This window comes from Balaenoptera borealis (assembly GCF_965194805.1).
Source record: "Balaenoptera borealis genome assembly, chromosome: 16".
Classification (NCBI taxonomy): Eukaryota; Metazoa; Chordata; class Mammalia; order Artiodactyla; family Balaenopteridae; genus Balaenoptera; species Balaenoptera borealis.
In genome coordinates this window covers 17,908,524-17,925,395 of record NC_138872.1, presented here as the reverse complement: position 1 = coordinate 17,925,395, position 16,872 = coordinate 17,908,524, and the positions used below count along the sequence as shown (strand labels likewise).

Here is a 16,872-nt window from a genome sequence, read left to right as displayed (position 1 = left end):
GATGCTTTGCACAAAGCAAGGGGGCGCCAATCATAGAGAATAGGTGTGTTCCCTGGAGTTTGCAATCCAGGGCTTTAGATGTGACAAAAGTGAGGAATCAAGGTGTCTGACTTGAGCCATTGATAAAATGGAGTTGCCATTAACTGAGGTGGAGAAGAGCATGAGGAGAATGAGTTTGGTGGTGGCTGAAGGATGATCAGGCCACCAGCTGTGGACGTGTTTAATTCCAGTGGCTGATTAGCAATGCAGGTGGATAGGTCTGACAGGATAAATGACTGGATAATTTGGATAAGTGACTCCGGAGGACAAGGGAGAGGTCTGGCCTGGAGATGTCAACTGGAGAAGTCATTAGCATATGGATAGATTTTAAAGCCAAAGGATTGGAGGAAATAATTACAGGAATGAGTGTGGCTCAAGGGTCAACAAGCTATGGCCACTGCCAAATGCAACCAGCTGCTTGTTCTGTAAATAAAATTCTACTGGAACACTGCCACACCCATTCATTTCTACGGTCAGAGTGAGATGTTTGAAATTGGGATTACAGAGGTATTATAGGTAATTTTAAGATCGTCCCTTGCCCATAACTAACAGAAATCTTGCATAGATCACTGGTTTGGTTTTTCCAAGTCACACACCCTCGGTTAAAAAGCAGTCTGCTGAGTCTGGTACTGGCCACACACCACTTAATATAGTTCTTGGCGGAGAGTAAATTAAATGCTTTATGTATAGACTTTCATGTAGGACACCATATAGAAACTGGTGGGATGACCATCCCCATTTTACAGATGGGGGCACTAAAATGTACAGAATGCAAGTAATTTAATCAAGGTTACACAACAAAGTAGTGAATGGAGCCTAGATATAGCCCAGATCCCTCTGACTCCAAAGTATTTTCTGAATCACCCCTTTCTTCCATCACCTGGTAGACATGTGGGTGTAGAAAAGCTGAAAGACAGTCACACTAAAGTCACCTACTAGTGGAAAAATCAGCACATCTTGACCCCAGGCTGAGGGTTTTTTTACCACATCACACTACCACTCCACAAGTCAAGAAGTCCTTTTCCATGAAGCCGACTTACAGTCGACCCTCGGTGTCCACAGGAATTGGATCCAGGATAACAAAATAACAAAATCCACTGAAGCTAAATTCTTTATATAAAACGGCGCAGTACAGTTGACCTTCCACACTGGGGGTTCCTCGTGGGAGGATTTAACCAACCGTGCATTGATTTCGAAATCAATCTGCGGATATGGAACCCACAGATATGGAACCCACGGATACAGAGGGTTAACTGTACTTTCTTTTGATTCAACTAGGTCTTTTTCTTCCCCATCTTACTCACTGTGAAAAGACTTCTTGAGGAAAGATTCCTGTTTTGTCTTATCTTCTAAGTTGCTTTACCCTTCTTTTTTTTCTTCATAATTCTTTAGTGGATTCACATATTCCCTCCCCAAAATTTCATTTCTTTTTCTATCTAACAGCATGGAACTTTCCATCCCTTTGATAGAGTTCTACAACAAAGGTTAATTACTTTATAATTTCATTCTCTTTTAAAAAAAAAGCACACTAAAATTGCTAATTTTAACTGTGCTTCTTGTCAGTAGGTTCATGTAAATTCACTGTAATTAAACCAGATGTTTTCTTGTGCCTAAAACTCAGGTGGTAATTTAAGGGAAATTTTCATTTCAACATAAAGGAGGACAGAGTGTTATCAAGGGAAGTTTTCTCCTCTCTTCTCCTGTCTTATCCTTTCCTCTTCTTTCTTCCCCTCCATTTTCATATCTGAAAAGTGGGGCTAATGGTGAACTTTGAGGGTAGTTGTGAGAAGTAAAAAGTCAGTTTATGTAAAAGCACAGAGCCCTGCACAGTCAGCACAAGTTTCCCTTCCTATCATCTTGTCTAGGTTTTTTTTTTTTTTTTAAATTTATTTATTTTTTGCCTCTCCATTCCAGGTGCCATATTTGTTGGTTAGTTGGTTGTTGTTCATTATAGAGGCTCAGAACTAACTTAAAAGTTGAAATAATTTGAAAATGGTTCAGAGGAGTCTGTGAGTCTTATAGAGACAAGATAGATTTAAACAATTTCACTCTACCTTGTAATTTCCAGTCTTGCTGGAGGAAAGATAATTTTTTTCTGGATAAATTTTTATATCTTAAGGTGTCAAACATACCTTTTTAATGGAACTATACAGTGGTGTATTAGTAAATGTTTCACAGCCAGCTCCCCAGGAAAACAAAACAAAATAAAACCTCAATATGTTTCCTGATTTCCATAGTGTAAATATCTCCACCGTGGTTGATTTTAAGCAGTGAATGTGATATCACTGGGTTCAGAGGTTAGAAGAGAGGCGAATGATTAGCTCTATCAAGCCAGTATCAGCTGGTTTTGAGTGTAAATAAAATATATTATACATGTCTTTACCTTCTTAGCATATATAAGCAGGGCCCCGTGATACCATGAAAGAGGCATGGGTTTCGATATTAGCTATTCATTCGTTTAACAAATAGTTAATGAACATCTACTATGTGCCAGGCAGACAATAAACACACACATACACACACACAGTATTTCAGATAATGATAAGTTCTACAGAAAAGGATAAAACAGAGAGTGTTTAGGGAGATACTGGCCAGGAATAGGATTGTATCTTAGATAGGGTTGGGGGAAAAGCACAGATAAGATTTTGGGATCTACTTATTGGCTCTGCCATTTGTTACTCAGTAGCCTTAGACAGGTTCCTTAAACTCTCTGAGCCTCACATTTCTCTTCCACCCAGTATCAGTAGCATCTACATCACAGTATTTGGCAACTGACTGTATGAATGAAGAATATCAGCACAACACCTAGTTCATAATGCACATTCAAAAACTGTAATTGCACTTCTCCTTACCCTTTATGATAGCTCAAGGTTATCTCTGAAAACATTAAAAATGTACTGAGCTCTAATTAAATGATGGCTCAGCACTTACTAAGATGTGTATAGCTTTTTATCCTTAACGAAATGACTATGGATTTCATTACTTATTGCCTTGTTGTTATTGCTTTTTATACTTTTCTTCTCACTGTCCTCTTTTCCAGATTTTATGTGCTGCATCTTGTTACTGTACAAGTACACGTCCCTAGCAACATGCAGCCTCTTGTTACTGTATCTTGTTACTGTACAAGTACACGTCCCTAGCAACATGCAGCCTCTTGTTACTGCATCTTGTTACTGTACAAGTACATATCCCTAGCAACATGCAGCCTCCTTCTAGCTTCATGTGACCTGAGAAACCAGATAATTAACCTTGTTAGAAACGCACATAAAATACAAGCACTCATTCCTAAAATATCAGTCTTCTCTATGATGAAAGTACATGTCTTATACTAAATGCAATAATATATGTATTATACGTGATTAAGGATATATTATTATATGTGATTAAGCATATTATGTTAAAATATTATATACTATATGATTAATTATAATCAATTAGATTTTTATACAATTATTATAAATTATATGGGAATCTACATTCCTTATTGCAAAATAAGAAAAATGATACTGTTTGCTTTTTCATGTTTGGTGTTAAGATTAAACAAATCTACATTGCTGATGAAAATGTAAAATGATAAGGACTTCTATGGAGGAGTATCTGTCATCATCTAACAAAAATGCATATGCATTTACCCACTGACCCCAGTAATCCAACTTTCAGGAACTTCTCATGAAAATACATCTCCACAATACCAAACAACATATGCACAATACTGGATACAGTATTATTTGTCATAGCAAATAATGGGAACAACCAAGTGTCCACAGGACCCTACTTGAATTAACCATGGTATATCCACATAATGAAGTCCCACACAGCTATAAAAAAGAATGACACAAATCTGTACAAGCCGACATGGACTGATTTCAAGGATATATTAAGTGAACAAAAACACAAGATGCAGAGTATACCTACTATGCTATCTTTTATATAAAAATAAGAGAAATAAAGATAATTTTTACTTTTTTACAAAATGAACTATAGGAAAGATATATCTGAAATAAATACAAATGGTTACCTTCCAGGTGCAGATAAGAACAGTGTGAAAGAGAGATGCTGGCAATTCTTCTCTGAGTGTACCTTTTTATACAGTTTTGACTTTTGAACCAAGAAACTGTTTTGATGTTAGAAACAATGACATTAAACAAAAAAGGATGGGGGGAAGGCAGACCTTAAAATTGAAATAAATGAACCTAATAGGGTATCAAATTGATAATATAACCATCCAGAGAAAAGAATGAACTTTTGGATATGGTATCGTGACTACTCAAGGAGAGAAAAACTAAAAAGAAAATCTTTAACCTAATTTATAGTTTTCTTGTTTGTTAGGAGGACTGGTATTGTAATTCTGAGACTACTTTGTGTGTACTGTAGCATGGAGCAAATGAAAAAATATGTGAATGTTGGGGTTTTCACTGTGGGAGGAGGGAGAGAGATATATATGGATTGAGGGCAAGTGCAGAAGAATCCTGAGGTGTTGGATTTGAATTAGTGTGAGCTCATGATTTAAAACAGATAAAATTATATTCCCCAGCTCTACCTTCTTGAAGAGCCTAGAGGCAATAACACCCCATTGAGCACAACTAAGATGCATCTCTGAAAACAACCAGAAATCCTCAGATAAGTGGTTAACTCCAGGCCTGGGGCAGAGACATTACAAGGAGAGTCTGGAATATTTTGTTGCACCAGAAGCAAGGAAGACTAATGAGACCATGTCCAAAGGACCTAGGAGCCAATCTGAAGGGACTCCCACTAGCCATATTTGAGACAGTTTGAGCATTAAAAAGAATAATGATAGTAATGGATTTTAATACATTCAGGAAAAAAAAATGACCCATGAGTCAATAGGGAAAAAAAATGGGGAGGGGGATGAGGAGAGAAAAGCTCTTTTATAAAGAAGAATGCAAATTAATACATGTAGAGGGAATGCTAGATTTACAGCACCCTTTTGTAAATATCAGCATAATAACTGATTCAGGAGAGGACTATCAAGGAGTGTTAAAACCTTTGGGTCAAAAGTTCTTGGGGAGAACCAGAACTGCCAAAGCAATCTTGAGGAAAAAGAACAAAGCAGGAGGCATAACCCTCCCAGACTTCAGACAATACTACAAAGCTGCAGTAATCAAAACAGTGTGGTACTGGCACAAAAACAGACATACGGATCAATGGAACAGAATAGAGAGCCCAGAAATAAACCCACGCACTTACGGTCAATTAATCTTCAACAAAGAAGGCAAGAATATTAAATGGGAAAAAGTCTCTTCAGCAAGTAGTGCTGGGAAAGTTGGACAGCTGCACATAAATCAATGAAGTCAGAACACACCCTCACACCAAAAATTAACTCCAAATGGCTTAAAGACTTACACATAAGATATGACACCATAAAACTCCTAGAAGAGATCGTAGGCAAAACGTTCTCTGACATAAATCATACCAATGTTTTCTTAGGTGAGTCTCCCAAGGCAGTTGAAATAAAAACAAAAACAAACAAACAAAAAACAAGTGGGGCCTGGGACTTCCCTGGTGGTCCAGTGGTTAAGACTTCACTTTCCAATGCAGGGGGTGCAGTTTTGATCCCTTGTCAGGGAGCTAAGATCCCACATGCCTCGTGGCCAAAGACCAAAAAAACATAAAAAAAACAGAAGCAATGTTGTAACAAATTCAATAAAGACTTTAAAAATAGTCCACATCAAAAAACTCTTAAAAAAACAAACAAAAAACCAAATGGGACCTACTCAAGCTTACAGGCTTTTGCACAGCAAAGGAAACCATAAACAAAACAAAAAGACAATCTACAGAATGGGAGAAAATAGTTGCAAATGATGTGACCAACAAGGGCTTAATTTTTAAAATATACAAACAGCTCATACAACTCAACAACAAAAAAAAAACAAACAACCCAATCAAAAAATGGGCAGAAGACTTAAATAGACATTTCTCCAAAGAAGACATATAGATGGCCAATAGGCACATGAAAAGATGCTGAACATCACTAATTATTAGAGAAATGCAAATCAAAACTACCATGAGGTACCACCTCACACTAGTCAGAATGGCTGTCATTAAAAAAGTTTACAAATAACAAATGCTGGAGAGGGTATGGAGAAAAGGGAACCCTCTTACACCGTTGGTGGGAATGTAAATTGGTGCAGCCACTATGGAAAACAGTATAGAGGTTCCTCAAAAAACTAAAGAGAGTTGCCATATGATCCAGCAATCCCACTCCTGGGCATATACCCAGACGAAACTCTAATCCGAAAAGATACATGCACCCCAATGTTCATAGCAGCACTATTTACAATAGTCAAGATATGGAAGCAACCTAAGTGTCCATCAACAGACAAATGGATAAAGAAGATGTGATACACACACACACACACACACACACACACACACACACAAATGGAATATTACTCAGCTATCAAAAAGGATGAAATAATGCCATCTGCTGCAACATGGATGGACCTAGAGATTATCATACTAAGCAAAGTAAGTCAGAAAGAGAAAGACAAATACCATATGACATCACTTATATGTGGAATCTAAAATATGAGATAAATCAACATAAACAGACTCACAGATATAGAGAACAGACTTGTGGTTGCCAAGGGGGAAAGGGGGTAGGGGAGAGAAGGACTGGGAGTTTGAGATTAGCGGAGGCACACTGTTATATATAGGATGGATAAACAACAAGGTCCTACTGTATAGCACAGGGAACTATTGATATATTCAGTATCCTGTGACAAACCATAATGGAAACAAATGTGAAAAAGAATATATATATATATGTAAAACTGAGTCACTTTGCTGTACAGAAGAAATTAACACAACATTGTAAATCAACTATACTTCAATAAAATTAAAAAAAAAGTTCTTGGGGAATAGGATCCTCAAGGATCTCTAAGCATCACTGCACAGGTGACCTAATTTACGAAGAGAAAAGGTGCTGCATTTACTGTGGAGGGACTGGGTGGTCCCCATCTTATCTAAGGGACCAATGCAGCAACATCAGTAAAGGGGATCCCTGACATTATGTACCTCTTGACATGATACAGTGAGAAATATACATCACCAACCCATATAGCATTTTTGCCAAACATGTCTCATATTCTGGTTTGTCACATAAAATCAGGTTTAATATTATTGGAAATATGAATGTGGATTATCTACTTGATTATTTTAAAATTAATGCTAAATTTCTTAGATGTCCTATGGTATTGTGGGTATGGAGGAGAATGTCCTTATCCTTAGGTCATGTCATGTATGCTAAAGAATTTAGGGGTCAGGTATCATGATTTCTGCCACTTACTTTCAAAGAGTTAAAAATATTATATGTATGTTTATATATATTTCCATATCAAATATATCATACCTAGGTATCATACGTATATATGAAAAGATAGATAGCAAGGTGTTCAGAAATGTTGAATCTAGTGAAGGTTTTACAGATCTCATTTGTACTATTCTTTCAATTTTTCTATGGTTTTGAAACATTTCAAAGTAAGATCTTGGGTATGAGTCATTGTATAAAATATAACATGCCTATGAGTGTCTAGATTCCATTTCACAGTCTTGGCTGTGGTCTGGTTGAAGGCAGAGAAGTAACCACCCAGTAAATGAGTCACGGTTTTGTATGAGACATTTGTGAAGAAAAGGGGGAAAATAAGGAACCTGTTTAGTCTCCTATTAACAATGACCTCCCAGATGAAACAACAGGGCTCAGTGGCCATGACCTCCTCTCACCAGCGGTGGATTGCTTCACACGCTCACGAAAGCACTGGGGTGATGAAATTACAAATTCCGTATATTCCCCAGAAGACAATTTTGTAGCACAGACGAAAGCAGCATGAGTCCAGTCAGCTCAATCTGCAAGGCTGCTCCTTGGTTCCCCAAAGGGGGTTTCGGTTAATGGACTACAGCTGAGCTCCATCCCCAGCTCGACCTTGAGGTGAATGAGCTCCCAGCAAACAGAGATGGTGCCTCTCCCCTCTTTAGGAGAAATGGAACCTCATCGCGGCACGCAGAGGGCGCTGTGCTCTTCTGAGACTTTGCTGCAGCCCGGTGGTTCCTGAGGTGGGGCCTCAGGAGGGCTACAAGATGGAGGCCTGTTGTCTTAATGTTGGTGTGTTTACTGTGATAATGGCCGCACATCTCGGTAGAGAAGGAATGGATATGATATTAATGGTGTTTGATTAAAATTTAATTTCAAAGCTTTGCTGCTCTCAATTTGTTTTGATAAAGACCTTGTGCTTTTTTCTTTTCTTGATGACGAGAAGAAGAAAGGGAGAGGCTGAGGCATGCCTTAAGGATGGGATTTGGGATTTGCTGTTGCACATGTAGGTAATCCTCAAAAAGCAGCCCAAGGTGGGCAGAGCATCTTGGCAAAAAATGCCCTGAGCTGTTCCTGGGCCAAACCCTCCTGTTCATCTTCTGCATCCTGAGTTTTCATGCTGGTTCTCAACAGTGGCTCCTCCCTCTCTAACAACCAGGTCCCTCATGAACACTTGGCACTAAACCACCCTACTTGCCCCAACTCTGCTTCTCCAACCAGGCACTGACCACATCGCCACTCCTTGAGAGTCGATGTCATAATCTACAACCAGTTACAGTGGACGTCTATAGTTCTGAAGAGATGGGTGGATGGTTTCTGGGTTGGTTGTGCTAGAGGATTCTTTGTCAAGAATTTTTTTTTTATTTAGTGCAAATGTAGTAGCTACATTTAATGAAAACTTACAAGCTGATGAGCATGATTCCAATTTCTATATACACCATCCTTTTTAATGAGCACAGCAACCTGTAAGGTAGGTACTATTACTATCTCCTTTTTATAGATGAGAAACCAAGGCAGAGAGGTTAAGCAACTTGCTCCAGGCGTATCTGGCTCCAGAGTCTGCCTTCTCGAAGAGTGCATTATTCTACCTGCTGGAGGAAGGGGCTGTACATTTTTGAAACAATGGAGCCAGATCTTGGGAAAGTTTTGGCAGCTTCATCAGAAGCTAAATCCAGGGCCACATGTCCTGGGCTGCAAAATGAAGCCAAGATGAGATGTCTGACCCTCTCTGTTGGAGGCTGGATGGGAACAGGCTCATAGGACACAGGGCACTCAGATCTTCTGGAAAAGTTGGTCTTGGGGAGAGCTGTACCCACAGAAGACTGAGGTTCATTACAAGATAGGAAGATGGGGGAACAAGGTGACACAGGCTGAGTCCCCACTGCTACTGCTACCTAGAAGCACAGTCTACAGGGGCTGTGAACAGAGTGGCTGTGAGGATGAATTTAAAGGGGATCAGGAAGGGTTTGTTATGAAGGCAGGTTTGATAAAACTTCCAGGTCTAGGATGGGACGGGGTGATGTGAGAACTGGGAGACAAGGTGAGAGGCTGGAGCTCCTTCCTCTATCTCCCTGTGGGACTCTGCCGCTGAGGATGTGGGTCTGGATCCCACCAGGGGCCATCACTCAGGGGTCCTTCGACTTGCTTATATGAAATAAGAGTACTAGACAGGACCGCCATGGAAGAGGCTCTGCTTTGGGTCAAGTGTGAGGATTTGCCTCATGTAGTAACAATGACAGAGTTCTGCCCGGATCCCTTCTAATCACTTTATGCCATTTTTGTGCCCTTCGATTTTTTGTCTGCATGTGTAGAAAGCCAAAAGTTCCTGAGAATTTACTTCCCAATCCTCCATCCCCATTCCAGACCTAACCATTGGCCGGCAGCCGTGATTTGGCACGACAGTGACACATAACCTGCCCTGTAGAGTTCTCCTGCAGGCCCAGGTCACAGCCCCCTGGATTTGGCCTGAAGCTGTACCTGGGCTTCCTCCCCTTCACTGTCCTGCTTCCCCCACTCCCTCCCCAGTCTCCCCTGGGAAACCTTCCTTAATCGATCATTTGCAGACCAATCCACATGAGTCTGATGCCAGGAAACTAACTAAAGACACCCCCCGAGGCCAGAAGCAGTCTGGCTGGAAGGAAAACTGAAATACGGCCACAGAAAAGTGTTTTTTAGATAAGTCCTAGAACCAGCAAGGCTTGTCCTACCATAAATAACATAACCACCGTGGCGGAGTTACATGCAAAATACAGCAGGGGTCTGAGAAGCAACACCCAAGTTGGCTTGGGGCACTCAGGGAAAGCTTCTGGAGGAAGTAGCATGTGAGCAAAGACTTGAAAGATTATAAATAGAGTTTGTCCCATAAATGTGGAGGAGAGGTCATTCTGAGCAGGAGAAACAGAGTGGCATAGGCAAGGAGACAAGGGCGGGAAAAAGAGATGTGTTCTAGAAAGTACACGTGGCTCTCTCTCCCTGGAGTCTTAAGGGGCATGCTGGAAGAGAAACTGCAGAAGGCAAGCTCATCGGAACCTTGTGGGCGTGGAGCTGAGGGATGGGGAGGGAGAGATGGAGGCACCCAGGCTGACTTCAGGTGTTTATCTTGACTTAGTAGATGCAGTTCATTGACGTGGGGAACACAGGGAAAGAAGTCCATATAGAAGAGGAGACAGTTCGTTTCTGGGTACTTTTGAAGACGCCTGTAGGACACCCAGGTGAATATGCGGTTCTGGGTGCATTCGATGTGTGTGCCAAGTTCTTTAAGTGTATTTTCTGATCCTTATTCTTACAGAATCCAGAGCTGTCTGACTCCCAAACTCAACATGCTTCAACAATCCTATCAATACACAGCTTCTCTTTCGGGAGGCATCAGTGTGGTTAAACGCTGGCATAGCAGGTGGTATAAAGTGAGATGAGAGATGGGGATGTAGAAAGGTCAAACTTGAGCGTGTGTCTGCGACAGCGTTGCCATTGTCTAGGGGGACAGCACCCCTTGGAGTTGTGCACTGCACAGCCTGTGTGGTGCTTGACTGAAGAGCTTAGAAAAGGGGCTGATATACCAACAGAGAGATGAAAGACGCAGGAAAAATAAAACCTCTTAACCGCTAGGCATGGCCCCGCCCCCAGCAGGTCTGGCGTTCCCCGTTCCCGAGTGAGCATGCGCACCGCTGCACTCACCATCCTCCTCCGTCTGCACCACCAGCTCCTCACTCTCCATCCGGCCCTCGGGGTTGGACAGCAGCAGCCGCAGCCGGATGGTCATGAAGGGGCGCAGGCCCCGCAGGGTGTAGTGGGAGGAGGTCTGAATGAGCTCCTCGGCCTCGTACTGCTGCTGGTTGAACACGTACTGGTACTGCACCGTGAGGTTGTAGCTGTGGCAGCGGGTCACCGCGTAGCCGAAGGGCTCCCACTGCAGCGTCAGCTGCCGGGCTCGGATGTCCACGATCTCCACGTTCTGCGGGCCGTGCACCGGGTCTGCAAGACACACACGCAAGACACGGGGCTCTGAGGAGGCTGTCAGGAAGGTGGGGTGGAGGCTCCGCTAAAACAGGGGAGAATAGCGCTTTCAACTCATCCCAATCACTCAGCCACTGCCTTCCTGACTTCGCCACCTAGAGTGTAATTTAATTACCATTTTTCTGTAAATCAAACTCCTTTTTTAAATAAGGCATCTAAAAGAAGACGTAACTATTTAAAGGGAAAGCCTGAAGCACTTGCCATAAATAAATGTTTACCATGTAAAACAACGCAAAGTTGTTTTCATCAGGGTACCGCCAAGAACCACGTTGGGTACCGCTAACAGCACACACAACACTTTGGGGAAATACTAATTGAGAAGGATGCTGGACTTCTGATCTACCTCTTTACATTTCATCTGACCACACCCCCTCCCCTTGAGAAACCAGCCCCATTTCTTTAGTTCACCACACCGAGGTGCACAGTCTAGAAATCAAATCACATCCTTAACGCACAGCATCCTCAACAGGTCACTGTGACCCATTGACAATGCCTTGGAATTTCCCTTCCTTTCACTGACAACACAACTCATCCTTTCCTAGCCTCCCACAACAGTCCTCAACCCTTCCTTCTTTCCTCTCCACTTTTTTCCAGACAGGCCCCTCCAGGGGCATCGTTCTAAAAACAGATCTGATCCAGCAATCCCACTCCTGGGCATATATCCAGACAAACTGTAATTCAAAACGATACATGCACCTCTATGTTCACAGCAGCACTATTCACAATAGCCAAGATATAGAAACAACCTAAATGTCCATTGACAGAGGGATGGATAAAGAAGATGTAGTATACATATACAATGAAATATTCCTCAGCCATAAAAAAGAAAGCAATAATGCCATTTGCAGCTACATGGATGGACCCAGAGATTATCACACTAAGCGAAGTAAGTCAGAAAGAGAAAGACAAATACCATATGATATCACTTATATGTGGAATCTAAAATATGACACAAATAAACTTACCTACGAAACAGACTCACAGACATAGAGAACAGACTTGTGGTTGCCAAGGAAGAGGGGGTTCTGGGGAGGGAAGGATTGGAAGTTTGGGATTAGCAGATGCACACTATTATACATAGAAACAACAAGGTCCTACTGTGTAGCACAGGGAACTATATTCAATATCTTATAATAAACCATAATGGAAAAGAATATGAAAAGGAATATATATGTATATATAACTGAATCACTTTGTTGTACACCGGAAACTAATACAACATTGTAAATCAACTATACTTTAATTTTAAAAAATTAAAAAATAAAAACAGATCTGATCATGCCTTCTCACCCTAGTGCTGATCTTGGTCCCAGACCCCCATATATAACATTGGCTATGTTTATTTTATTATGAATATTCTATTTACACTTTACACAAATTAAATAGATGTTTTTGTGCAAAACAGATAATAAAAAACAAAACTTTTCTTTTTTTAATCCCCATATGTAAAGCTCATTCTATAAGGTGTAGGCACTTGTTACGATAGAAACGTAACTTCTTTTATGATCGGTGTTCCCCATAAGTTCTTCTGTCAGACTCTCTTCACTGGGAGTAGTTAAGCACAGGCTAGAGGTTCAATCCGTGTACTTCTCCCCCCACCCCGCCCACCATGCTACCTCACTAGCTGTGTGACCTTGGGCAAGGGCACTGCATCTCTGAGCCTCCATTTCTTCGTCTATAAAGTGGAAATTATTGCGCTAATCTCAGAGAGCCCTTAATGTGTATAAAATGAACTGTAAAGAAAGAGAGAAAATTGTCTCTGCCTAACAGTGGGCATTCCTCTTAGAGAGAATGGCCCTTCTTGGAGAAATGCTTTAAGAAGCTTGTTTGGAGTAGATGCTGCAGTCCCAGGGCATTGGGATCGGCTGTGCTTAGCCTTTAGAGGAAGAGAAAAATGAACTCCCTGGCTGCTGGGATTGAATAGGAGAGGATGGGGGTGAACAAGATGGTGTATTTTTGGGTGGAGCCCAATGGGACTGTTCTCATGTGACTCCTAGTCTTCAACAGGGTCCTCAAAATACCACAAAATGATTGGCTGTGATTTGATTTCCTGGGGCTTCTGAGATCTGCATGCCTCACTTGGGCCAAATAAGATGTCGCATGGGAACAAAGGGACCAGAGGCAAAGGGGACTTGGAAGATATGTCCATGTGTGTTACTGACACCTTGAGAGATGATTTGGGCTTTCTCAGGCTATGGAATTAAGAGGTTCAAGGACATCTCAGTTCAAGTGCAAAAGACAAGACCTCTGGTGGCCCTGTGGGTTAGATACACGTGGGTGAAAGTGTTCTGTAAGTTCAAGAACTCGCATTCAAGAAAGGGCAAGACAGTGGCTCTTTATTAAGCAGTAACTATGGGCTGGGCAGTTGTGTGCTGAAAACAACTGTCCGACATAGGGAACTGAGGCCAACGAAGGGACATGACTTGCCCAGGGCCACACAGCTAAGTCCCCAGCTCTGGACTCCCACGGTACTTTGCACAGCTATCCAGCCCACTCAGCATCCGTCACGCTTTCTAGGAACTGCTTGTTCCTTTATACGTCATTCCTCCCAGGCTGCAAGGGACCATGTGCTGTTTGTCCAGCAACCCCAGCACATGGCACTGAGTCTGTTGGTGGGCCAGTTCATGTTGTTTAAACTGAGATGAACAGATGGTGACCTGTTTTTGAGAACTGAGCTTGGACCCCCTTGACTCCACAGTCCCCTGTTCTGTCCCCTCTAGCACATCACCGAGTCTTTAAGGTGAACTTATCTATTTTTCAATTCAAGCAAGAGAACGTCCTAAAATCCTACATGATGGAAACTAGTTTTCAAAATGCATGATGGAGGCATTCATGCTTTCACTATAACTGTCCCCCCCAAACCTCAGATGCCAAACCCAGCTTCTGCTCCAGTAATTGCCTACAGCAGGGAGAGTCTCAGGTTTACATTCCGGTTCGTACAAACAAGTTAGAAATTGCTGAGAAAGCCTTGTGTGTGCAGTGGAGATTGGTTTGTTGAATTTACATCCCTCGTGTAAATATGTCCAAGCCTAGAGCCTATGGTTTCTGCCTCCAGATAAGACTCTGTCCATATGACCTTCTTGAGTAACAGCCTACAGGCCACCGAGATGGCATACAGTGGGAAGAGAGTGTGGCTTATCTGGGAAGCTGGAAAGTCTTCCTCTGGTGGACAAGCAAAGTGGCTTGGCCTCTGGGTTCACTGTCTCTATGCCCTTAGACTTGGCAATGAGGGCCCTGTCCCGAGCCCTGTGAATTGGCGAGCACACTCCGACCATCTGCAGACCCTGCCCTCCTCCTGAAGCAGGAGTCAATGCGCCAACGTGTCTACCTGGTCCCTGTGCTCCCCATTCTGGACCGGGCTCCAGACACCTGACACCCTAGAATTCCCTGTCCCAGTGGCTCCAAACTCATTTCCGGGGCTTGTGTGAACCTCTTCCCTTGGTTTGGCCATCCAAGGTCAGACCCTATTCCATGTGTGTACCCCTAGGCCCAACAGGTGACCAGAGCGTGGCTGTTTGGAGGAGGAGACCTTTGTGGGGAGGGATGAAGTCAGGTGAAAGGAGAAGGAAAGAGGCTGCAGGTCTGTGTATCTTGTCCCAGACCCATGTGTGTTCTTACATATGTTAGGGACAAGTGTGTATGTGTGTGTGTGATTGACTAACTCATATCTTCAGAAGCTTCTTTATTCTGCAGCTGCCTCTGGAAGGTAGGGTGGGCCTCCTCACTTCTGATCACTGATCACTCCTCTCCTTCCCATGTTAGATCTTACTGAAGTACCATTTTCAACCTAATACCAGAGCCCAACCTGCAACATGTACCCTTCCACCTCCTAATTCCCTCCCTCGTTTTCGACTGCTCACTCTTTGAACCCTACATTCCTAAAGCAGAGTGAGTGTTGCATCCTGAATCCTTTTACACCTCCGTGCTTCCCTCTGCTTGGGCTGTCACTGGCAAATCCCTATTCAATGTATTCAAGGCCAGGCTCCAATGCCACCCTTTCTTTGTAACTTTCTCCAAAAGCCTTTCCTGCCCAGGCAGAATGAATCATCATCTGTTTTCTTTAATAGTTCTCCCATAGTCCTTACCAAATTGCAGATTAATGTTTGGATGTTTGGTTCATGCTCACCTCCCCTGCTAACCTGTGAGCACCTAGATCTCTTCATTTTTATAACTGGACATATAGCTGATTAATAAATGAAGAATGAGTAAATACAGAAAGCAGGGGATAACTGAAGACCAAACCAGAATCAAGGCCTTAACATCCTGCAGGGGAAATGCAGTAAGTGAAGGAGTGAATCAGGGCTCTCTCTATACTCCAATTGTTAAGGTAATCATGTGGTTAAGTTAGAATTCCAGCCTCTTGTTTTATATGGGCCCAGCCTCCATTCCTGCTGTCAAAGGCAATAGCTGTAGAATCTCCTAATGACCTTAATCAAGGCAGAACATCTTATTAAAACAAAGGAGCAGCAAAGCAGGTTTCCAATTCATGAATTTTCTATGTATTCATCTTTGCACGTGGAGTTGGCTGTAACATACAAACTATTCAAAGTTGAACCTAAATTGAGATAATTTGGGGCATGGGGCTGAAAATGTGGAGGTGGATAGCTTGTATGTAAAATTAATTTTTTATCCATTTGGAAATGCAATTTGAATTCCTTTCAAATTAAATTGCAATGGAGTCCTAGGCAGCTAGAAACATTATTGCCGACATAATTTGATACTGCAAGAGCAGTAATACATTGACAGATAGTTCGATGTGACCATTAATTTGCAATTTCTGCATGGAAATGCTACACGAAGGGAAAAAAGGTAAAAGGAACAAAAATAAAATCCATCTTCTTTCAGCATCATCCAAACCTACTCTCTTGCTTCCTTTCTGCCATCTCCTCTAATTTTTTACAGATGTTTGGCAGACAGGAATTTGTTGAATATTATCACAGACATCCTTATGAAGGTAGGCAAGGACAGGAATCCAGAGGCTTCACTTAGGGATACTGGTACCCTCACCACCCAAGGTCACTGGGTCCTACCTACCCCGACCACTAGAATCAGGTGACTCTGTTGTCACCCTCTTGCAGCCATGTCATAGAGAAGGTATGTCATTCACATGTTCGTTGGCTTACCCAAATACTGAAAAAATACTCTTGAGCAGGGAGGCATCAAGACATGGTAAAAAAGAGTGCTGGATCTGTATTGGGTCACTAAAGCAAGTCACTTGGCCCATCTGCGTCTTTGCCTCATTTTTCTCATGTGTAACACGGGGATGGTACTTCTGCCTTTTAGGGCTACGAGGTGAATTAAGGAGATAGTGTCCACCAAGCTCCCAGATGGTACTTGACCCAGCTGTATTCCCTTAAATACAGCTCCCACCTCCGGAAGGGAGGCAAGGCAGGGGAGCCACTGAGATAAAATAGAAGTCCTGCAGGTGACCGTGGACCCCTGGCCTGGTTCTCAGTCCAGCTGACTGCTGGGTTCATGCTTTTTAACCA

At 42.3% G+C, this 16,872-nt stretch overlaps 1 protein-coding gene across 15 annotated transcripts in view; it reads right to left on the bottom strand.

Annotated features, from left to right (window-relative positions):
- The window catches only part of PTPRT (protein tyrosine phosphatase receptor type T), a 1,098,035-nt gene that overhangs the window by 416,983 nt on the left and 664,180 nt on the right, over positions 1–16,872 (bottom strand). For all 15 annotated transcript variants that reach the window (XM_082361692.1, XM_082361703.1, XM_082361700.1 and 12 more), the window contains exon 8: positions 11,045–11,341. In XM_082361692.1, coding sequence (XP_082217818.1) covers positions 11,045–11,341 — 297 coding nt within the window. The remainder of the gene's footprint in view (positions 1–11,044; positions 11,342–16,872) is intronic.